Raw genomic sequence first — 25,394 nt, 5'->3', positions numbered from 1 at the left:
ATTTAACGTTAATGGATTGTTCCCGTTTCTTGGCCCTTATATGTGCGATACGACATCAGGGGAGAAAATCAAATCACGTGCCTCCCACGTGGCCTGAGAGTCCACTTGCCTTGGGCGCTCCCTTTCGCTTTGCATGGCCTAGCTGATAGGCTTCGGCTCAGGTATTCTTGCTGTTTCCATTTTTCAGTATTCGATTCGTTTTCTTGCCTTCAACTTTCATCGTTTCTCTCTGCTCTCTCTTTACTCTTACTCCTGTCTCTCCTCTGTCGCTCTCGCGTACATTGTATGCAAATTCTGCTCTGAGATCGCTATTAATAGCCAGCTCTCAGTCCCGCAGCAATTCCATCCCCGGTTCTATTGAACTGTTATCCTCTGCGCCTTGTGCTTTTTCCTCTTGCGTTTATCTCTCCTCTCTACGCGTCCTCCCTACCCTCCCTTCGATCTTTCTGTCGCCCTCTTCTGTCCGATCCGGTCTTTTTTTTTTTCCGTTCTTTTCCGATTCCTCATCTTGTCCCTTTCCTATCTGGTTGTTCTTCTAGCGAGCTTTCCGTATGCCCACCTCCCCCTACCCTAATCTTCTGTCCTATAAACAATATATGCTTAAGTGTTAGAGTTCTTCTTATTCGTTACAATCTTTTGTGTTTGTGCTCTCTTATTATTTTCTGTTTGTCTAATATCAAAAAAACTAATACCTGAGACCTCCTTGGCGTGGGGGCGGGGGCAGGGGCGGGGGCGCGTCCTGCCCGCTCAGGGGGGGGCCCCGATGGCCGTCCGTCTGGGGCCTGGAGGTGCAGGTGCGGGGGAAGGATGAGCGTCCGGACACTTTCTGGTCCGCAGAGAGCTGTTGGGTTAGTCCCGGGTGGAGGACACCAGGACACAGAGCGGCCTTGGCCTCCCTGTGCGAGGCAGGTCGAACCCTGGCAGAGCAGGCGATGGGAGAGACGGGGCTGCCAGCTCGCTGCCCGGCAGAAAGCGCTTTTCCCCAAATGAGGGCCCTGCAGCTTTCGGGGTGCAGTTTCCTCCTCCCTCAGCGTGGACCCACTTAGGGCAGGAGGTTCGGTGCCGCTGCCCACGCCTGACGTGTCTTGTGTTTTTCTCTCTCCCTGATGCAGGATTCAGAAGGAACTGGCCGATATCACTTTAGACCCTCCTCCTAACTGCAGGTGAGCTTCCTTTCAAATTTGTGTCTTTTAAAGATTCTTCCAACTTTTACCTTAGGTTTTTCTGTTATTATTATTATTATTATTATTATTATTCTTTGGTTAATGCTTGTTTCGGTGCTACTAGCAAGTATCAGCTGAAATTTATTTACCCGAGTATAATGTGGTGATGAGCCTCTGATGATCCCAGTTTATGTTAAAGAGAAGTCATAGATTTGTTCGGAGCGGACACTTTTACACAAAACAAAACTGTAAAGTGTAAATATGAAGGCGTACGTTTGTCTAATCCTGGATCTTTCATATGTCATTAAGGGTGATGTTGGCTTAGAAAATTGCTTTGCGATCTTAATGTTGTTCATGCTCTTTACTAGAGAGCATAGAGTCCAACATTGGCTGCCTCAGACTATACACAGTATGTGTGTGTTCAGTTTCAAAACGGTTTGATACTAGTTTTCAAAGGGTTGTTGGTCACTGTTCAGAAGACGCATTTTGTTCTTTACTGTGAGTCAAGGTGGAAAACTTGATGACTTTACTAAACAGTGAAGTGAGGAGACTTATTGTAATAGAGCCATTTATTTAAGGGAGCTTAATTGTTCGGTTCTATAACTCCAATTGTTTAAAATTAAGTATAACATTTAACTTCATTCTCCGTTCTCGTGATTGGCATTGGAATGGGAGTTGAAGTTTTAGAAGTGTGCTAAACTTACAGGGTTAGAAGTTACCGAGGCCATACACAGAATTTGAATCAAGCATGTGGAAATAGGTTGAAAGCTAAATGAAATACTTTGCTAATTAACACTGAACTTTCTAAACTGTGGTTAATGGAGTAAATGGAATCATCAATTGCCTTTTTAGTTACGTATGTTGTTAATGTTGGTCAGTTGTGGGACGTTCTTTGGTAAAATTTTGTCCTGTTTTGTAAGAAAAATCATTTCGAGTTTGAAACGCTCTTATAATATAGTTTGTAACTGAACCACATAGTCATTCTTGAGGATTTCTTTTCTGGCTATTAAGAGTCCTTTCAGGATGTTGAGAAAGTGGAGAAATGGGTAAAGCTTAGGGCTGTCATATCTCCCTTTTTAGTTTTATTGGAGTCGTTCAGATGGAAGCCTGTAGCTTCCCTTGATTGGTTGTGTTGAATCCATGGGTATTCCCCATGCGAGGTCTGTGCTCTAGTTGTTGTTTTTGTTTGGTAGTGTGTCTTCCACGTGTCTCTGGTGAGTTCAGGCTGTAGCTGTAGCTGATCAGATTATGAAGTTTTTAAAGCATGGTTTCAGAACTAACATTTATCAAAATGTGTTATGGCTTTCTTGCAAATAGGTGCAATCAAATTTAAAAATTGTAAATAATGTAAAGGTTTTCATGGAATTAGTTACCCTTTAGAAATAGGATAAATACACTTTAATTTCACACCATTTTAACTGAGTTTACATGTGAGAGATTTGTGCTGCTGATCATGTAGAACTTTTCTTGGAAAGCTCCTAATTACCTTTTTCAAGGTGAAACCTTTAAACATTACCTGTGGTCAGGTGAGTCACCAACCTGGATGGTTGGTGGTGGGGAGACAAATTTCAACATACTTACACATTGCAAAAATCTTCAATTTCAAAGAAAACATTAGGCATCTTTATTTTGCAAGAGAATGTGTGTTATGTTGACTTTTAAGAATAAAGACTGCTGTATTTTCTGAAGACATTTTCCAGGAGGGCTGGTTAAGTAATATGAATCACAGTCTCTACTTTCGGTTGTTGTTTTTTTCTTTTTTGTTTGTTTGTTTGTTTTTCACACAATCTCTACTTTTGGTTGCCTTAGTAGTATTGACTTAATGTTATCAAGTAGTCCCAATATTCAACATATTTAAATGAATTTGGTTTTATGTTTTCTGTTGGTACGTTATGGGATTGAATTATTTAATATTTTTTATTTTTTAAATATATTTTTATTTATTTCAGAGAGGAAGGCAGAGGGAGAGAAAGAGATAGAAATGCCAATGATGAGAGAGAATCATTGATCGGCTGCCTCCTGCACGCCCCACACTGGGGATGGAGCCCAAAACTCAGGCATGTGCCCTTGACTGGAATCTAACCTGGGACCTTTTAGTCCACAGGTAGATGCTCTATCCACTTAGCCAAACCGGCTGGGCCTGAAATATTTAGTATTTTAATGTACATTATTGTTGGAGATGGAATGGATAATTTAGTGTGGGGGTACTTTTTGATGTTAGCTTCCATTTAAAATGTATGAATTAAATGATACACTGCATGCATGCATGTTTATTTTTTAATAATTTTTAAGTGTTACTCAGCATGAGAGCTTGGTTTGGATGAAATTGTAAATTAGTCAATTGTAAATTGTATTTTGAACTCGTTAAATAATTGGCTTTCAATTAATGTATTTTATATATTAAACCTTTATAGAACTGCCTTTTTTTCAATCAGTAATCAGTGTGCAGTTTTAAATTTAAACACACTTCTTTATTAAAATATTGTAGTTGCTACAAAGTAGCCTCAAACAGTTGAATCAGTGTGAGAAATGCTTCTCTTGAAAATGCACTGCTTGTGTTCACTAATTTTAGCCCTTGGCAAAAATATGTGGCTTCGAATGTGCAAAATGCACTTGCTAAATATGTTATAATTTCGAGCACATAAAGTTAAATCTCAGTGTTGTATATCATGGTAAGTAGATTTTAAGTGAATATTTTAAAATTGGTTTATATTGCCATATAAATCAAATTCTTTGGTATCTCTGAACTATTTGGTTACATGTATGTATACAGCTAAGTCTCCCAGCTCATGTATCCTGCATTTGGTTAGGCTTTTCCTCCTGCATTCTGGCTCTATTCCTGTAGGGGAAAAAGTATTAACTGCTGTAATGATTTTCTAAAGCATGCCATATCGTGGATGGTAAAATTATGCCTTTTCGGTAGCTGGCGAACTCTGGGCCGTTAGGGTCAGTTTTGCAGCTGTTATTTATAGCTTAGGGCTCAAGCTTTGCTAAATTGACTAGTTATAGCTATCTAACTAATCTGTAGACATAAATGTCTGTAGACAGTATGTCTGCACATAATAAATGGTGTATTTAACCCAGGTCCTTTAAACTTCAGATTTTACTTAGTGGATGTCTTTTTATTATGAGTCAACTACTCATGTAGTGACTTGAAACCTAAAAATTCAGATTTTAGGATAAAATGCCTTTCAGAAATCATGAACCATTTCAAGCATGGTAGAGAAGAATAAGTTTTTCTTATTATGACTTCTTTTTCTTTTTACTAACATTGCCTTTTGTTGCTTATATTTTAAATAGAATTTTAAGCCATTACACAATAATGTAAAAATGCACATTTTTTAAAAGTTGAAACAAATTGTGGAGTAAAAAGTGAAAGATTCCTTCATGACTTCATCTGATCCTGTCCCTTGCACAGAGAGGCTCCTGGTTAGCGCGTGGTGTGTATCTTTCTGGAGAGTTTCTGTGAATTGACATTGTTGTATGTTTCTGGTTTTGCACATCCTCCTGGAATTAGTGGTAATAGCCCAGGGTGGGGCAAACACAGGTTTACAGTTGTTTGTATGGAAAATAATACAATAATAAGTAATAATACAAGAATCAACTTTGTTTCCCGTACTCACAACTGTAAAACTACTTTTGCTTCACCCTGGAAGTCCCAGGCTGCTCACCTTGGAATGAAAAGAGATTCCTTGCAGCAGTAAAGGCGTATGCCTCGTCCGAGTTTAGCATGTTTTAAGTGGTTGTTTACTGTAAAAAAATGGGTTCTACAGAAGTCATCCTTTACAAAACCCTAGGTCATCTCACTTGCTGAAAAATGTCCTTTTATGTAACTTTTATTCATTTGATGCTACTAAATGCATTAAGGATATCGAGGTGACTTCACCGTCTGCATGTTTATTTTGTTCTAATTTTTATATGGATAGCTTTTATATGTCTGTTTTTCAACAGACAGTGTTGAAAAATAGTGAGAACTAGGAGACTAGAGTGTCAGCACAATCAAAATAGCACCCAAACCAGGGTCAAGTGGCTGGAAATTAGATCATTGCCTGGGGCCTGAGTGGGTAGGAAGGAAGGAAGGAAATCTATCCAGAAATGAATTGCTTACTAAATGAGTAGGCACTCTCGTGTTCACCAAATGACCATGTTTCTGGATTGTAAAGCTGTACTGCTCCTGTTCCTCAAAATGACCCAGCAATTCTATTCCCAGGTGTATACCCCAAAGGATTGAAAACAGGGACTCAAACAGATACTTGTCAGTGTTTGTAGTGGCTTTATTCTTAACAGCCCAAAAGAAGAAACAACCCAAATATCTACCAACAGATGAGTGGAATGGATAAACAAAATGCAGACTATACAAACAAGGGAATATTCAGCCATATAAAGTAATGAAGTTCCTATACATGCTACAGCATAGATGAACCTTGAAAATGTTACACTAACTGAAATAAGCCAGGCACAAAAGGACAAATATCGTATGATTCTACTTACATGAAATTTCTAAAATAATCAAGTTCCTAGAGACAGAAAGATTAGAGGCTTCCAGGAGCTGGGAAGGAGAGAATGGGGAGATATTTCTTAATAGGTACAGAGTTTCTGTCTGGGAACAAATGGTGGTGATGGTTGCACAACGTTGTGAATGCCATGAGTGGCACTGAATTTTAGGGTTAAAGTGGCAAACTTTATGTTATATATTTTACCAGAATTTTTAAAAGATTAAAAAAAAAAGATACTGCTGTTAAAATGTCATCAGTATTTTGAGGGAAAATGCTCATGGCTTACGAGGCGACACCGGTTTTTAGGGGTTCTTATAAAGATGTTAAATGTTAAATTTCTGTCACAAACCATGAGTGCCTGTTCTACGTGAAAAATCACCTTCAGGGAGTTCATCATCTAGTGAGGTGGGAAGAAATGCACTCACTGACTTTGAATAGTGTGTGAGAGTTGTCGATGGAAGGTTAAGCCTCACGGAGATGAGAAGAAGGTGGGGAAGACTAAGGGGCATGTGTAGTGGAGGGAAGTGTAAGCAGAGATGTAGCCGAGGAAAGGCAGAGGGCACTCGTGGGCAGTAGTGAAGAAACCCGTGGCTGGGGAGCCAGGAAGAGTGGGAGGATAAACAGTAAGAGATCATGCTTGTTCCTTGATGTCAGGCTGAGGCTTTGAGTGTCACTTTGTAGACACTGGGGAATCTCTGAAGCTCTAAGCGTAATCCAGTTAGAGCTGAGACAGAGCAGGGGTTGAGTGGAGCTTGGTGGAACAGGAGACTTGGAGATTGCTGCCATAGTTCAGGTGGGAGGCCAAGAGGACCGTGGGGACAGGTGACGCCATCGGTGTGGAGAGGAGAGAGACAGGAGGAAAGCAGTAGAATCTGGAGAATGTGGCCACTGGCTTAGATACGGAGCCCTTGGAAGGGGACCGAGGGTCTTTGGGAAGACGGGTGGTGTCATTAACAGAAGGAATAAGGTGGGAAGAGGAACTGGCTTGAGGGCGGCAGGTTGGATCATCCTCCCCAGGTTCAGTTATGTGCTTTGTTGAGCGTATACAGTACAGTGCTTAGCATATTGCTGCCACATATTTAAGTTTGTTAGCAATCAGTCAATGAACTCTCAGGCCTACTTTTAGATTTGATCAGACAAATTAAACTCCCCAAAAGGCACAGGGACCCTGATTTCTGTCTTTGATTCTGATCCCACACACCCCTCCCCAACTTTTTCAGTTGGAAACGTTCAAAGCTACAGAAGAGTTGAAAGAATAAAACAAGGACCCAGCCATCCTTCACCCCGATCATCAGCTGTGAGGACGCCCCCATGTTGGCTTCTCACTCCCTTATCCCTGTATTTTGTAGAACCATTTGGAAGCGAGCTGCATCCTGATGCTTCCGTGTGTTAGGCTGACACGCATTGAATCTGAGGGGAGCCGGCAGGGCGCTGAGGCTGCAGCTGGCTTTGGGCATCCACATTAGATTTGAAAGTTTGGGTGATAGTTGAACTTTCTGCTGGGGAAGAGGAGGATTGAGAACTGTGCTTGGAGGGGGGTCTACAAAGGAAGGATGGGGAAATAAAGAGGACTGGAGGAAAAGGGAGCAAAGTCAGGGAGAGCTACTAGGTTGCCTAAAAAATAATTCAAGAGGATTAAATGTAAAGTGAAGAGCATGCTTTGTAGGCTGAGAAGCAGCAGCAAGTAGAGGACAGGAGTGAAACAGGGAGATGTGATGTTTTAAAAACACAACTGTAGAGAAGCTGATAGAATATGGAACTGAGGTCACGCGGGGAGAACCTGAAGTTGACGATAGGGTCGGTTTCCGAGAGGAAGCACTTTGGCCTGAGCAACGCTGGAACCACCTGTATAGAACTGAAAGCAGCACCTGCCCCCAGTTTGATTTGGCTTGTTCTTCCCCAGTAGACGCTAAGTTCCTTGAGAGCAAGGATTATGTCTTGCATCCCTACAAGAAAGAATAAACAATATATATTTGTTAAATTAAAACACCAACACAGATAATGGAACTTTCTTACTCTTCAGAAAGTAATGGAAAGAGCCGGGGTAACCGCAGTGGCGTTTTGCAGCTGTCCATCGCGGGCAGTCTTGCTGGGTTGGCACCCGGGCAGTTTGGGCAATTTTCACCTTCCCGGAATCACACAGCAGCTCGGGACTGTAGTGCGATCGCACTGCAGGCGAGATTGAGAAGATGCATAAAGAAAATATCAATACCTTTGATTCCCATGTTTTGACTTTATAACATTACTGTTGGCCAACAAGCGAGTGTGGGTTTCGGGGTGCTAAGGAAATTGGCCTCCCTAGAGACGGTTCCTAAAATCCTAAAGCTCTTCCAGATAGTCGGTTACGTTAGAGATGCTGGCACCCGCCTGAGACATCTGACACATTCCCCATCATCAGTGGAATGAAACAGGGTTTCATAATAAGCCCATTCTTACTCAGCCTCGTAGGCAGCCATGCTCTGAAGTGAAACAAAAGACCTAGTAACTGGTGTCAGAATATGCTTCCAATCCTCTGGGAACCTGCGCTATAGGCGAAGAAGCTCAAAGCTCTTGCTTGAGGACCGCAATCCAGGAACATACATGCGAGGGATACGGATGGCTTTGTGGAGTCCATGCCACAGGACGTAGATGGGGAACCTGCAGAAGGCCAAGGTGATGTCTGCCGAGTCAGGCTAGTCCTGCAAAACCATTGTTTTCCTTTGCAGGACATAATCAACACTGGTTATGCTACCTGGGGCAGCATACGGTTCACACATACTTTAATTAACAAAGTAGTCACAACCTGAATTCTGTCTGCTTTTAAAGGCCTGATGAGATAGAGTGAAGTGCCAGGACAGAATAAAGGGGCTGGTATGGTGTCATCCAGCTCTCACCTGGCCTCCAGCAGCGCATGTGCCACGGCTCACGTCTGACTTGTCTGTAGTGATTTGTGTTGGCACTAAATTTCGTTTTATTTTTTTAAAAAGTTTGGCAGCTTGAACCTTTGTTTTTAGTACTTTAAAAAAAAAAGTTTACAGAAATAATCTTACCAAATCATTTATAAGTTTTGTCATTGAAAAGATTTCACATCAGGTCCGCCAGGACATCAGTACTGACACTCAGCGGGGTGGGCACACTGTCAGCACCGCATCACCCCACCACCTGGGTCTGTACGTCCAGTTGCCAGAAGCTGTGATGGTTTCTAGCCTGGGCTGGACGGTTCAGGACCCCCTGCTCTATTGCTTGAATTGGCGAGCACTGCCACACGGCAGCACCGTAATGCTCAGGCGAGGGTGTGGCCCACCCAGGAGCCCTGAGCTCTGTGCATCCGCACAGGACCCCTGCTCAGCCAGGGCAGTCTGAGGACGGAGACCACATTTTTGCTCATGGCCCCACAACCAGACCAGGCTGCCTGTCGGCCCTACAGCACTGCCTTCCCAGGCCCACTAACTCCCCCACCTCATCAAATAGTGATAATCAATGGAGAGGTCCTGTAGGGTCTGCCAGCACAGAAATGATGACCATTATGTGGACTTCCAGGACATTAGGTGTTTATATCTGTTTAAATGGATAGATGGAAAATCGATGTGTGATGGATCCTATATGTTCAATAGAAAAACATTTGAAGTACATTTTCAAATTGCAGAAGACAAAACTCAGCTTGGGGTGTTCTTACTAAGAGAAAAGTTTTAGATAGGATACAGCTCAAAAAGTCAGAAAGCAGTCTTGTACATGAGGAAATCAGGTCATATTTATTTGAAATATTGGAGTGGTGTGTACTGCACACTGCTCCGTGTGACTACAACAGACCTGGCTCCTGGCTTGTGGAACTGGAATTTGGTAGGCAGTACAGACAGCAACCAAGTAAGCAGGATTAGTAACTACAAGTTGTGGTGGCTAATAGGAGAGCAATTAACAGTGCAGTGATGGAGAATATTTGCAGGGGGGGGGGCGGGGGGGCTGGAGGGGTGCTACGTAGAGAAGGCTTAAAACATTAGGCAAAGACCTGAAAAATGAGGAGGAAAAAGAGCTTTGTGAAGAGTAGGAAGAACATTCCTGATGGAGGGAAGCACAGATACAGGCCCTGAGGAGGGGAGAGCCACCTGATGCAGGGCCATGTGAGCCATGGTAGCGAGTTTGGGTTGCATGCATCCTATTTCTTCCAGTAGGAAGCCATTCAAGGTTTTAAAGCGAGGAAGTGAAATTTCAGTAATGATTGCAATGTCTTTTCCTCCTCCATGCTGTGTGGAAAGTAGCTGGGAGGAAGGCAGAAGTAAAAGAAGAGAGACCAGAAAGGAGGGTATTGCTCTAATCCAGGTAACTGGTGATGGTAGCTAGGATTAGGTGGTGGCAGTAGAGATGAGGTTAGAACACTTGGACCTGTTAGGGATTGCATGTGGGAGATGAAAGACCCAGAATGGCTCTGAGTTTCCCTGGTTTTAGCAGTTATGTAGATGATGGTGACATTTTGCTGAAGGGAAGAAAATTGGAATACGGCCTCTGTGTGTGTCTGTGTGTTTGGGTGAGTCCTTTCGGGGTATGTTAGTTAGATTTGAGACAAATGCTCTAATGAGGCATCTAAATGAAGGTGTCAAATAGAAGTCAGAGATAGGTAGTTGGAGCTTGCAGGAATATTTTGAACTCGAGATAAATAAAAGCTGGAGATACACATACATTTGGGAGACATCAATTTATAGAGGCTTTTGAATGTCTGGGAATGCCTCTAGCTCACCTAGAGAGCAAACGTGTAGAGAGAAGAGGGCCAGGATGGAGACCTGGACATCTAGCATTTAGAGCAGGGGTCCTCAAACTACGGCCCGCGGGCCACATGCAAATACAAATATTGTATTTGTTCCCGTTTTGTTTTTTTACTTCAAAATAAGATATGTGCAGTGTGCATAGGCATTTGTTCATAGTTTTTTTTTAAACTATAGTCCGGCCCTGCAACGGTCTGAGGGACAGTGAACTGGCCCCCTGTTTAAAAAGTTTGAGGACCCCTGATGTAGAGGTTATGTGATCTAAAGGAGACACCAGCAAAGGAGACGGAGAGAAGGAAAATCAGAGTTGTTGTCAGAAAACAGTGAGTGGCAAGTGTTTGCAGTTGAGGATCATGAACTCTGAAATAATGCAGTGAGCTGGAAAAAGGAAGATGAGTGAGCAACCATTGGATTCTACACCTTCTAATTTGTTGACCATCACGAGACAGATCCACTGTAGAGGGGATACAAGAGGGGAGGATTTTCAGAAAGAAAAGGTGTTTACTCTACCCAATTAGAAGATTTCATTGTGTTTATTCAAATAAGGGATTTAATGTTTGAATTTTACACAGTAGGACAAAATTTCTTGTGTATATAATTGTGTGTGTGTGTGTGTGTGTGTGTGTGTGTGTGTGTGTGTATAAACATAATTTATCTTGGGAGAGGCCCTGTTATTTTTAATGGATTCTCAATTTTTTAATTGGTTTCCTCTGTTTTCCTTCCACCAGAAAAAGTTAACTTCTGCTTTACTAGAATCAAGCTGTTGGTGATCTTATGACTAACATTGTAGAGTGGGTACCCTAAATCAATGGTGTCAGGTTCATATATTACTAGTACACCTTTTGCAGGGCTTAGTTTAAAAAACACTAGGGTGGCCCTGACCGGTTTAGCTCAGTGGATAGAGCATCGGCCTGCGGACTGAGAGGTCCTGGGTTCGATTCTGGTCAAAGGCATGTACCTTGGTTGCAGCCACATCCCCAGTGGGAGGTGTGCAGGAGGCAGCTGATCGATGTTTCTCTCTCATTGATGTTTCAAACTCTCTATCCCTCTTCCTTCCTCTCTGTAAAAAAATCAATAAAATATATTTTAAAAATACTAGGGTGTGGGTAAACTGAAAAATCAGTAAATTGCTGGTGCCATCCTTAAAATTCATCACATGCTTTGCTTTGGATTGACATTTGTTGGTACATGTGTTTACTTTTAACACAATTTAAGTTATTCATCATAGTCAATGTTTTTATCCTTTCAAGATTGGCAATTATGTTAATACTTCACATCAAATGTACCTGAAACTCCTAAAGCATTATATATATGAGCATCGTCTTTCCAATCTACCAATCATGTTTTATTAATTTGTTTCAGGTCATCCCAGGTACTCTTGTCTTGCTGATTTGATAATTCAGCAAGGTTGATCTTGTTAAGACACAAACTTGTAAATTATAGCAGTAAGTTGGGGGCAATACAATACCTAGAATTATTATTGAATGTGGTTAACAGTTTCATTAAGAAAATGTCCTACATTGTAAAAGTTTATTTTAGTACTTCATCAGAGCAATATGTGTACACAGCAGCTTATGTATAAAAATTCAGACACCAGATTCCCATTCAAATTGGGAGTGTAGGGGGCTTTGGGTATAAGTGATGTGAGCTGGTATCTTTTTATTCACTTCACAGAAGTTATCAGTCAAGGCACTACATTTTTTGTCTCAAAAATGTATATTTTATTGACACTAACTTTCTTTGAAAGTGGGTTCTTTGGGTTGATTGATATTTTTGACATTTTCAAACAACTCGAAGTTATCTTCTAGTATGCCTTTAAGTAAGTAAATATTTGGAGGAGAAATTATTTATGGCATCTCTTAGTCAAATAACTTTTACAGATTTCTAAATTAAAATGATGGCAAAAAGAAGTCATTTTTGTATAACATGAAGTTTCTTTTCTTTTTTTAAATACATTTTTATTGATTTTAGAGAGGAAGGGAGAGGAGGAGAGAGAGAAACATTAATGATGAGAGGGAATCATTGATTGGCTGCCTCTTGCACATTGGACCGAGCCCGCAACCCCAGGCATATGCCCTTGACCAGAATCAAACCCGGGACCCTTCAGTCTGCAGGCCGATGCTCTATCCACTGAGCCAAACAGGCTAGGGCTATAACATGAAGTTTCAAACTTGAATCCTGATGCTGGAGGTCACTGGGGGAGAGAGAGGCAACCAGTAGTTTGTGTCACTTGGCGCAAGTAGTGACTCAGTCTGGTAAAGGGACAGCAGAGTTCTGAAGCATTGAGGCTAGAATGAAGAACTTTTTAGGATTGGAGAGAGATTCTTCTAGTTCAGAGAATATTAGTTGGAATCACAAAAGTGTCTGAGGGAGTCAAATGATAACATGTCTGCACAGGGACTTTGCTTTCCAAGTAACTTAAAATTTCTCCTTCCGCCACTCATACACTCTTCCTCTATGGCAGTGGTTCTCAACCTTCCTAATGCCGCGACCCTTTAATACAGTTCCTCATGTTGTGGGACCCCCAATTTCATTGTTACAAATTGAACATAATTAAAGCATAGTGATTAATCACAAAAACAATATGTAATTATATATGTGTTTTTCGATGGTCTTAGACGACCCCTGTGAAAGGGTCGTTCGACCCCCAAAGGGGTCGTGATCCACAGGTTGAGAACCGCTGCTCTATGGAACTACATCTCAGTTTTTTAAAAGTAATTTATTGGAATTGGCTTTATAAAATGTTATTTCTTAGCAGACTTTGCTAGGACACATTTATCCTAAAGACAAAGAAATGGTTGAATTGGTGAAGATTCTAAAAGAAAACATTAGTTTTATAACAAGCACTCAGAGGGTTTTTTATAAACATGATGGGTAACTTTTCTCTAATCTAAGTAAATATTTCAGAACAAATGTATGTTAGGTGATTGTAGTAATGTGGGAGCAGAGGATAGCAGTAAGAGAGCAATGTCATGTTACTTAATAGTATATGGTACTGCTTTGGCCTTGGTCCTTTTTTGAGTAACTCTCTATGCAAGTCCTCAGAAAGCATAGCTTCATTCTTCAACTAGACTGGTAACCCCCACCCTCCACCCCCACCACAAAAAAAGAAAATATTTCTTTGTAGCTTAGTATCCTGAGATATTTTCACATCTGAAGTGTGCCTATTACATAGTAAACACATTGACAAAATAAATCCTATGTTGAGGACATAATTCTTATTAGAACTGAAATTTGAAATTGGTTTCCATTCTGTCTGGCCACACTACTGGATTCTATGTAGATGTAGAGATTTCTATTACATTTTACTGTAACTTTTGACATTTATATATATTGGGAGGAAGTTCTATATTGTAGTACCTGCAAGTTAAAATACATGATTGAGAAAACAAGTAAAAAGCTATTAAGATCTTGGAGCCCAAATTATTTTCTATAATGGATACTTGTAGCTAGGGTAGACTGGATGCCTACTTCTCTGTCTGTGTCCTGTTTATTATGAAGTGTCCCTCGCAGCCCCGGCTTCATCCAGAAGGTCGTCCGGAAGGACTTCCGGTCTAATTAGCATATTATGCTTTTATTATTATAGATAAGTGAATTTTTCTCAGTTGTCCTCATCTGTTGTCAGATGACTGGTACTTTGCTTCTCTTATTCTTTTTCCAGAGCCACCCTGTACCCTTTCTACATTTCGTCCACTTCTCATTTAAATCCTGCTTTAAACTTCCCCACCTGGTAGTGAGCCAGAGCAGTCAGTCATCTTCGGTTCTGAAGCTTCTCTGGTATCCGACAGGCCCCTAATGTCGTGCAAGGCTTGAGGAGGATAACACTCACTGACTGTCATTGGACCTGGAGGTGCATAAAAAGAAATGCATCTTGTTGTTTGATGGGATAATAAGTCAAATCTCAGGATACCTAATGATGTTACTGCAGGCTTAATTTGCATTTTCCTTTCTGTTTGAAATCGGTTGCTTCACTCTTGCATTCCTGGCCTTCTCCCACCCTGGTGGTTCCCTTCCCTTCCTGTTTCTTCAGGAAAAAAATGATTAGCCAGGTGGGCGACGTTTTGCAGGAATTTCTTCTGGACATGCTCACTAAAACCAGAAAGCAGCTTGTGACACTGGCATTTCTAGAAGAGATACAATTGCATGTACCTAGACCCTATATGTGAATTATTACGGGTTTAAACTTTGAAGGTATGATTCATTCCTCAACAGGTATTTAGCAAGCCCAGTAGATTAGTAATTATGTGCCTTGAATGGGTTTTTAAAATACGTAGCATACTGAAGGCACACTTACATCATGACAGTTGTCTGTATTAATAACAGATTTTTGTTCCAGTTAAATCTTATTACTAGTTTTACAAGTGCATCGAGGCCTGGCAGGGTTATCAGTGACTCAGCTGGGGTGGGCGGGACAGTCTCTCCTACCTGCCCCACCTGTGTTTTCTGCCTGTTTCTCCGTGACCAGGCTGAGCAATCCAAATCACTGACAATACTGCCAGTACTTTGGTCTATGCCTGCCCTGGTTTATCTCATTGTGTGGCCCTGAGACTTAAGGTTTAGCTGTAACCAGCTGTTCTCACCATATTCTAATATTTATTGTGCATTTCCTATTGTGCCAGGTACTGAAGGTAGTGAAAAAGACAGTGATGTCCCTGTTCTCGTAGAGCTCACATTCATATAGAAGGAGGGATAATAAGAAAAGTGCAAAAGTAATTTCAGATAGCAATACAAAGAAATTAAAATGGGAAAATGGCAGAGCGAGCAAGTGACTGGGCAGGTCGGGGCATTGGTAGGTGCTCTTCTGGGAGATGCGTGAATGATGACAAGGACTCTGCCTTGAGAGGGCATCTCAGGAGACTGGACGTTGTGTGAGGGGATGAGGTGGGAGGAGATGAGGTAGGCAGAGGCTGTTTGTTAATTTCAGTACAAAGCCACTGGAGAGTTTTAAGCAGAAGAGTGATATACCATATGGTTGGCCTATACTTGAAGTATATTGCCCATAAAATTTCCAATTTATAGGCATAGAGATTACAGAAATACTCTGTAAACATCTTCTTTTTTCTTCACAAACATATTCACTGACATTTCTTTATAGCATTTCTGTTATATATCTGCATATAATCTATGTCATCATACCTATTATGTCCAAACTAGAGGCCCAGTGCATGAATTCATGCACCAGTGGGGTCCCTCGGCCTGGCCTGTGGGATCGGGCTGAAACTGGCTCTCCGACATCCCCAGAGGGGTCCCGGATTGTGAGAAGGCGCAGGCCAGGCTGAGGGACCCCACCGGTGCACAATCGGGGCTGAGGAGGGATGAGGGAGATTGGCCAGCCTGGGAGAGACTGCAGGAGGGCTCCAGGGCATGTCCAACCCATCTCACTCAGTCCTGGACCCCAGCAGCAAGCTAACCTACTAGTTGGAGCATCTGCCTCCTGGTGGTCAGTGCATGTCATAGCGAGCGATTGAGCAACTTTAGCATATCATTAGCATATTACGCTTTGATTGGTTGAACGGAAGACCAGACACTTAGCATATTAGGCTTTTATTATATAGGATGTCTATATCTGTTATATCTAGAAGTTTTGAAAAATTATAGACATGCTACCCAGAATTTGTGTCTGACCCTGTGAAGGGAAGTGAATAGCCCTGGACAGGATGGGTGGGTTCAAGTATGAATGCTCTGTAATGCACATGGAGCGTTCAAAGTCCACAAAAACCCAACTTCTCAGTTGTCTTTGTAGTCGCTTCTTCTGGACTGTCCACCTGCAGTGATGGTGGCCTGCGTCTGCCAGGATGCTCTGCCTCTTCGGAGCAGGAGCAGCAAGTGAGAGCTCAGGGGGACCATGAGGGACCCTCAGTTGTCCGGGAGGCAGCTTCCCATTGGGATTCTGTGAGAGTTAAAGATTGACCTACACAATGTAAAGGCCCAAGTCTGTGTGATATGAATACCTAGAGAGGGTGAATTCCACTTTCCTTGATTTGGTGGGTGCTTTTGAGGAGTAATAATTTTGCCATAATTCTTCATTTTGATAGCTGAAATGTTTGGACTGAAGGGGACATGTAGGCCATGGACAGGTGAGAAGGCTAATAAACACATTGGAGTAGTGATAATCATCATTCTTAGGTGTGTATTGGGAACTTCAGTTACTAAAACTCTTTTAATTTGTTTCTTATGCTCTAGAAATTACATAAAATGAGATGTAATGCAGCATACCTTAAAGCAGTACATCAGGTTTGGGGTTGCATTGATAAGAAATTACATTTTTTACACAAGGGAAGTTTTTCTTACTGAAGGGCAGTTTGTCATGATACTTTCCCCTTCTGAGCGGATAATAAGTTTAGAAAAGGACTCTGTCCATTATAGAAAATTTACATGTTATTCAAATTTCTTGAGGGGAGAAAATTTCAGTGCAGACATAACATGGTGATTTGCTCAAAGGGAAACAACACCAATAATATAAAACAATCAAGATACAAAAAACTTCAAGTAATTTATATTTGACTTTGAAATGAATCTTAGTAATTATGGTAAAGTCGTATGTGTCCAATATATTGTGTATTGACTTTACTAAATAATGAAGCAGCAGTAGAAAGCCTGATTTATGATGTTCTGGACAACTCTAGTTTACCTTTTTTTAGACACTTGCCTGTGGTCTGGCTCTTAAATGGTGAAGCTGTCCCGTGGCACTTAGTACACATCTCTTTACAGCATTTATCACACTCAGTTATGGTGTTGGTCACCAACAGACTAAGTTATTTAAACTCTGATCGTTTTTGTTTTATTCTTGTGCCCAACAAGAACACATATATAGCCCTAGCCGGTTTGGCTCGGTGGATAGAGTGTCAGCCTGTGGGCCAAAGGGTCCCGGATTCAATTCCGGTCAAGGGCACGCACCTCCATTGCAGGCTCCTTCCCAGCCCGGGCCCTGGTTGGGGCTCGTGCAGGAGGCAACCAATGGATGATGTCTCTGACATCAAATTTTCTCTGTGTCTTTCCCTCTCTCTTGCACTCTCCCTAAAAATCAGTGGAAAAATATCCTCGGGTGAGGATTAACAAAAAAGAAGAAAAGAACACATGTACACATCTTTAGGTTTAGAAAGCCCACAGGACAGAAGGAAGAGCAGCGTGAATAAGTATGTGGTGGAGGCAGGTGGGGGTTGTCTGGAGCTCCTCCTGGGAGAGCGGTGATTACAGGAGCACCACTTTGCTCTTTCCCTTACCTCATTCCTCTTCTCCATTCATGGAGATGCCTACAAAGTTTGAATTATTACTGAATCCAGTAAGTGGTTGATTAGAAGTATTTGTGTAGATTTTAATATGTCACTGAGAAATTGTCAAGTTGAAGTGATTAAAACACATGAAATCAGTTTTAATCTTTCATTCGTTAAAAAAAGGCAATTTGTTATTTTATGTAAATTTTTCTTAAAGTTTTCTTTTTTTAATCCTCACTCAAGGATATGTTTTTATTGTTTTTTAGAAAGAGAGGAAGGGAGAGGGAGAGGAAAAAAACGAAACAACATTGAGCCCGGCCTGTGTTGCTCAGTGGTTGAGCATTGACCTATGAACCAGGACATCACAGTTCAATTCTGGTCAGGGCACATGCCTAGGTTTCTGGCTTGATCCACAGTTGGGGGTGTGCAGGAGGAAGCTGATCAATGATTCTCATCATTGATGTTTCTATCTCTCTCTCCTTCCTCTCCCTTCCTTTCTGAAATCAATAAAAATATATTAAAGAACAAAGAAACCACATTGATCTGTTGCCTCCCATATGCGTTCAAACCAGGGATCGAACCCCCACAACCTTTTGGTGTATGGGACACGCTCCCACCAACTGAGCCACCGGCCAGAACTAAGATTTTCAGTATAGGCTTAATCTTAAGAAAATATACAGCATACCCAGTCTAAGAATTTAGATCAGATCTACAATATTAGAAAGTGGAATCAGTGTTTGGATGTTTTGCAATACTAGTTGAAGCATTTGCTGGTAAAGTCTTAGGAGTTGCTGCATGATAGACAGATTAATAAGTTACTTTTGCAGTAAAATATTAGAGTAACAGCCACCATCAGAAAAAAAAGATTTGAAAAAACTTACTCTCACTATAATGGCCCTGAGCATTTATGTCTGTGTGCATAGCACTGAATTAGATTGTGTGGAGATACAGAAGTGTGATAGATGCTCTCAGCATCAGATGAATACAAAACCGCTACTGAACAAGACACTATGTATAAGATTCATTATGACCTAAGATATAAATTTGTTTATAATTTTTCATCATAATTCCCTTTCACCTAAACCTTACGTCATGGATAGCAGTGATTTCCAATCCTGTCCCTGCCCCAGCACGCCCCAGGAAGAGAGAAAAGCCTGTCTGTAACTGGGGGCTTACTTTCAGTGATGGGGTCAGGGGAAGGGAGATAGGCCGGTTTGCTGGGATGGGGGATGAAAGCCCTCCAGCGATTGTGACTGGCTGTGAATGTATAGGTGTTGGTAGTAACCTGAGGAGCAGTCTCTCCCTCTTTTCCCTTAAATAAGGGAAAGAAGTGCTGAAATAGGAGTGTTTATCGATTTAGGGAGTAGAAGGAAAAGATAGAGGCCTTTGAAAGATCTGCATTGAGCTCATGAGAGAGACTAAAGGAAAAAACTGAGAAGGGAATGGTCTAGAAGAGATTACATATTTCTTTTTTTGAGATTACATATTTCTTGAGGTTAGAAATGGAGTCTTGTTTTCCCCCACAGGTTTAATTTGCTACTTAGTACAAATAAGAAACATTTGAAGAAGAAGCAGAAAAAAGAAAAGGGGAAACCTCTTCTCCGGAGAGTTTGAGACCCATAGGAGCTCAGATTGATTGGCTCTGCTGGGCCTGGGTTCCTAGGAAGAGGGGCCCCCCAGTTTGCTATTTTAGAATCGCTGTGGAGAAGCCCTGGCATTGTAAGAATACGGAAATACTGCATACATGTTTCTGTTCCTCCTCCTTTCCAGCTAGCCATACACCTGGAATTTTGGCTCTAGAATAATTTAAAAGATCCTTGTCAAGAAAATACATATGGGAAGAAATCACTACTTCCTGGCCCTTTAGGACCCTTTCCAGTCACACACCCTGTAATGATGCCCTGGTCAACAATGGACCGCATATATAATGGTAGTCCACAGGATTATAATGGAGCTGAAAACTTCCTATTGCCTAGTGACATTGTAGCCATCATGTCATATTGGAAACATTGCTCACATGTTTGTGGTGATGCTGGTATAAACAAACCTATTGCACTGCCAGTCATATAGAAGTATGGCACATAACTTATATACAGCTATATACTGGGTAATAAATGACTATACTACTGGTTTATGTATTTACTATACTTTTTATTATTTTTGAATGTACTCCTTCTACTCATAAAAAAAGTTTGCTGTAAAACTGTGCCGTGCTCACTGTGTTTCTTGATCGATTGCATCATTTTCTCTTGTGCTTGACTTAATCTTGTGTTGCTTGTACAATAACATGCTGTACAGGCTTGTAGCCTAGGAGCAGTGGCTGTAGCATATAGCCTGTGTGTTTAACCCTCTGGGTTTGTGTAAGTGCAGTCTGATGTTCGCACAATGCCACTTTTCTCAGAACTTACCCCCTGGTTAAGTGGCACATGAGTATTTCTTAAATGCAGGTGCTTGGTCTCTGGGTCGTGCTTAGTTCAGTGAGCCTCTCAGGATGGCTTTCAAATTTATCCTAGACCTTTATATGAAATCTAACATCCCTTTGACAGGACCATTAGTGGTATAGAGAGTCTCAGTCATTACATATTAAAGTGATTCCAGGTTCACAAATGTCAGTAGCCTCTTGTCCAATCCCTTACACACAAAAATAAAAATCACCAATAATGACGAATTATAAGGTTTATACCAGTCAGGAGTAGTTTTTTTTGATAGGCTGAAATCATCTGTTGAATCTAAAAACATGTACAAATTTTAAAAATATACATATTTTTAGGGGGACAACGGTGGGGGGGAAGAGGACATATGTAATACTTTCAAGAATAAATAATTTAAAAACAAACGAAAAATATATATTTTTATTGATTTCAGAGAGGAAGGGAGAGAGAGAAATATCAATGATGCGAGAGAATCATAGATCGGCTGCCTCCTGCACGCCGCCTCCTGGGGATTGACCCCACAACCCCGCATGTGCCCCTGACCAGGAATCGAACCGTGACCTCCTGGTTCATATATTGACACTCAACCATTAACCACACCAGCTGGGCATGTACAAATCTTTAGGTTTTAGAAAACCAACAGGATGGAAGGAAGAGCAGTGTGACTAAATACTGGAGTTGTCTGGAGCTCCTCATGGGAGAGCAGTGCCTCATTCCTCTTCTCCATTCTCCTAGATGTAGAACCCGCCCCTGCCTGAGAGCGCCCTTGCTAGTCGCTCTCTCTCCGTGTCATGCAGTAGGGCAGGTGTGGCACCAGGTGACTGGCCACAGTTGGAGCATCAGCAGATCACAGCATTAGATCCCCACGGCGAGGTTGGTGATGGGACAATGACAGCAGTCAGAGCTAAGTCCTGTTAGGCGGTTACTATGGGTCAAGCTTTGTTCTACGGGCTTTAAATGTAGAAACTCATTTACAATTTAAACCATCACTATTGGTGGATCCTGTTGTCCTCATTTTACAGATGATGAAGTCAAGGCCTAGGTTACTGTAGTTAAGTTAGTAAGTGGAGGAGCCAGGAGAGGAACCCAGCCAGTCTGGCTCCAGGGCCTGTGTTCTCAGCCCCTTACTGTGGAGTTCAGTCTGATACCACTTTTGTTATTAGTGAAGACTTTATGTTGCAAGTAACAAAATCCCAACTAATTGAAATAAAAAAGATGGGATTGTTATAAGGATATGCGAGTACGTGACTGTTAACACAAGAACTGAAATGTTCTGGGCACCAGAAACAACAGAAGCCAGGGTTCCTTCCATCTCTCTTCTCTGCTTCTCTCTGCAAGTGTGCTGTGTCTTTTCTCACATTGCAGACTTGCTGGCTCCCCACAGCCTGCCTGAGGAGCATGACCACTGACACCCAGAGAGAAAAAGACTTTTTTTTTTGGTCAAACCTTAGGGTAAGGGGCCAGTTAGTGCAGCTTGATTGACCTCCATACCAGCTAGTTTGACAGTTAAATCAAAAGGGTCCAAGTGACACTAATGGTGACAGTTAATTTAACAAAATGGAAACTGGTTCCCAAAGGAAGAAACCTTATAATGATAGCTTTTGGTGAACTGGCCACTGGAGTTTCTTCAGTCCTTTGCGCTCTGTGAGAATAGGGGCCGTGTTAGTCACCTAGCACAGGGCTCGAAAAATGGTAACTGCTCAAATGCGTACTGGGGGAATGAAGGAATAAAGAATAATTTTCCTGAGAAATAACATAAAAGTAAAATCCTGATTTCTGAGCATTGTCCAGGCACGGATACAAATAGTGTGCTGGCATCCCCAGTGGGGGGTGTACAGGAGGCAGCTGGTTGATGTTTCTCTCTCATTGATGTTTCTAACTCTCTATCCCTCTCCCTTCCTCTCTGTAAAAAATCAATAAAATATTAAAAAAAAATAGTGTGCTGGAGCAGAACGTAGGTTTTTAGCAAGGGAGAGGAGACTGTATTTTTCCTATTTAAACTCTGTTGCACCACATCTCCATTTGTCTGTTTTTTACTGTTTCTTTTCTTTTTCTCCCCCTTTCCTCAATGTCTGTATGTCTCACAGCACTTCCTCTTATTCTCTGTAACTCCTACCTCTCTCAGCAGAATATAAAATGGAGATACTTATTTTTTTATTTTTTAAATACAATTTTTGTGCTGCTTGTTTTTAATCTAAAAAAATGAGTAGTGTGTGGTATGAAATATGCCTCCCTTGAAAGTGAAGTATTTGATAGTCATACATAAACAAGGTAAGAAGTTAATAGACTATTCCACTGGGGAAGATTTGTTTCCTAGACACCGTTGAAGCACCTACATTAATGAATTTAATTTGGTTTATTATTTTAGATAAATGGTTTCCCTGCATTTTTAGAATATTAATAGTGTTAGGTTGGAAGATACAAATAAGCAGTGATTCAGAAAGCCACATGAGGTCTGAAAGCCAGTAGTTAAACAACATATTAAATCTAATGCCACAGAGAAGGATGTTGGGAAACAGTGGCAATGTTAGCAAGACTAGAGGGAGGGTGAAGAAACATTATAGGCACAACAGCGAAGAGGCTGATTTAAGATGCCAAAAGTTTTACATCAAAAAACTTGAACTTAAATTGTTTTACTTTCCCACTTGCTATCCTTCCTGTTGACTTCAGGCACCTGCAGCTTCGCCCTGTAGCTTCTGTGTCCACGCTACTGTCCCTTTGAGGTTAGACATGGAATACTTTTTTTCATACAGTATAATTTTATAAATGCTTTCACTATATATATATATATATATATATATATATATATATATATAGAGAGAGAGAGAGAGAGAGAGAGAGAGAGAGAGAATGAATATGAATATTTGCTGCAGGGAAAATGTCTTTAAATATGATAATACCTGGATGTTCACTAAATATAATGCCCATAGCTTTTTAGTTGCGAGTCAGTATGAATTTGCCTAATATGTGAGCATTCTGACTTTGTAATGTATGAGGACAACATGTATACAAAACTCAGTTTGGGGGTGACTGTAGACAGGTGTACTTTAAAGTTGGCTCTGAGTTTCCTGAAGCCTTTGACTTCTGCTCAATCTTAGAAGCTTTAAAAAGGAGATGCACAACCCCCTTTCCCTTTAAGTTACGGAATTTTTTTCAAATTCAAGTGAATTTATTGAATTTTGTTTTAAGACTTGTATTTCCTACAATTCTCACAAAGCAGTGTAAGCAATCACTGCTCCAATTGATAATATTTAAAATTTAGAAAAGATGCCGGACTAGTTATACAATGTTATAACATTTTTAGGCTTTGCATATTGAGTTAATCACTTACTTGAAAAGACTCACTTTGAGCAATCTGGCGTTATGTGTGTTATGTTTAGTGCAGTGGTTCTCAACCCTGGTTGCTGTCTCAGTTATTGTAGGGAGTGTTTTAAAGAAATACAGATTCCAGGGCACCCCATTGACTCATCACCTCCAAGGAAAGGCTCGGGCACCTGCATTAAAACAGCATCTAGAAGGCAGGGATAAGAACCAAGGAAGTCATGCATACTTTACATATAGTATATCTCTGTTCTTGAGTCAAGACATACTCATAAAGTATTAAGCAAAACTAAAAGATAATTCATTCAATTTTAGAAACTTTTTTTGATTTTTCAGACTTACAAAAGGAATAGAAGGAAAATAGGATAAAGATGAGTATAGCTTTATCAATTAATAAATTGTTTGAAGAACCCTGGTGAACTGAGACTGTAATTTCAGTGTGTTGTTCTTTGCATAATCTACAGAAATAATTCTCAAAATAAAATGTTCATTTCAGCATGTAGTAGCTTTATACTTCAAGACATTAGGAAAACGGGAAGGGTTCAGCATCCGTTTCCTCTGAGTTTTAAGCTATTTCTAATAACCTTTTCAGCTGCTGCTTTTATAATCTGGTTGTAGCACAGACAAGATACGTATTTCAGAAAAAGGTTTTGAGCTTTTGCTACTGATGTTAAGATTACTTTTTATCTTATATGGGCCTTTGGGAACATGGGCTGTTTAGGATATAGGTGAAATACACTGCAACAGCCAGAACTAAGCATTTTAAAGTCTTGTGAGTGTCTTTAAAGCACAGCTTTTGAAACTAAAGTTAATAAGAGAATCTGAAATCCAGCTAGTAGAATTAGCCATCCATGCATGGGCTGTAAGAAACAACTGATTTAGAGGCCACGTAAAAAATGTTTTCTCGTTTCACTTATTGGTCACGTCTTCATCTGTAGTGCATTCACTCATTAAACATCAGGTATCTTCCACATGTCGGGCTGTATTGGGGGTATCCACGTAAACAAAGAAGATTAGGTCTGGGCCCTGTTGGCGCTCTCAGTCTGGGGAGGAAGAGATTTTAAACAAGAATAAAAAGGGCTCTAAATGTTACTCTGAAAATTGCAAGGTGCCGCGATTCCACTGGTCAGAAGCAACTTTTTTGTTCTTTCCCCCAAAGAGTGATACTGGCTTTTCTTGGAAATGTTAGAGCTGAAAGGGAACTTAAATCGAGTTCAGTTCCTCATTTTACAAATGAGAGCACTCATGTCTAGCAAGGTGATGTGACTTTTCTTAAAATGGCACAGCTGAGGATGTGCCATGAGGTATGGTGGGGGATGGGGCACAGTCTTCTGATTCCTCCCCATGCACCAGTAAGTAACATACAATGAAGAGGAACATGCCTGGAATCTAGTCAGTCATCACACTTTCATTGATCTGCTTTATGCTTTCGTACTGTGAGATGCTGGGGTTACTCAAAATGAAGAAGATAAAGCTCATATTAAGTAGTTCACAGTGTAGAGTGAGATGGACAATTTTTTAAAATCTTTATTGTTGGAAGTATTACGTATGTCCCCCGTTGAGCTCTTCTAGCCCGCCCCCACCCCCACCCCAGGCCTTCACCACCCTATTGTCAGTGACCATGGATTATGCATTATCTTTGGTTGATCTCTTTGCACACCCCCCTTTCCCTCCCCTCCCCTGCCTTACCTCTGAGGTTCCACAGTCTGTTCCATGCTTCTGTGTCTCTGGATCCATTTTGTTCATCAGTTTATTTTATGCATTAGATTCCACATATGAGTGAGATCTTGTGATACTTACCTTTCTCTGACTGGCATATTTTACTTAGCATAATAACTCTCTTTATAAAGGAGTTACTTGGCCCTAACCAGTTTGGCTCAATGAATAGAGTATCGTGGCTCAATGAATAGAGTATCGGCCTGTGGACTAAAAGGTCCCAGGCTTGATTCCCAGTAGGGGGTGTGCAGGAGGCAGCCAATCAATGATTCTCTATCATCATTGATGTTTCTATCTCTCCCTCTCCCTCCTCACT

At 41.1% G+C, this 25,394-nt stretch overlaps 1 protein-coding gene across 1 annotated transcript in view; it reads left to right on the top strand.

The window, feature by feature from the left end:
• UBE2E1 (ubiquitin conjugating enzyme E2 E1) overlaps window positions 1-25,394 on the top strand; it is a 53,276-nt gene that overhangs the window by 3,495 nt on the left and 24,387 nt on the right. Inside the window, exon 2 of the mRNA XM_023752966.1 lies at window positions 1,113-1,163. Within this exon, the coding sequence (XP_023608734.1) occupies window positions 1,113-1,163 (51 nt within the window). The remainder of the gene's footprint in view (window positions 1-1,112; window positions 1,164-25,394) is intronic.

The sequence above is a fragment of the Myotis lucifugus genome, unplaced genomic scaffold, assembly GCF_000147115.1.
Source record: "Myotis lucifugus unplaced genomic scaffold, Myoluc2.0 scaffold_39, whole genome shotgun sequence".
NCBI lineage: Eukaryota > Metazoa > Chordata > Mammalia > Chiroptera > Vespertilionidae > Myotis > Myotis lucifugus.
This window is presented reverse-complemented; position numbering and strand designations above follow the sequence as displayed.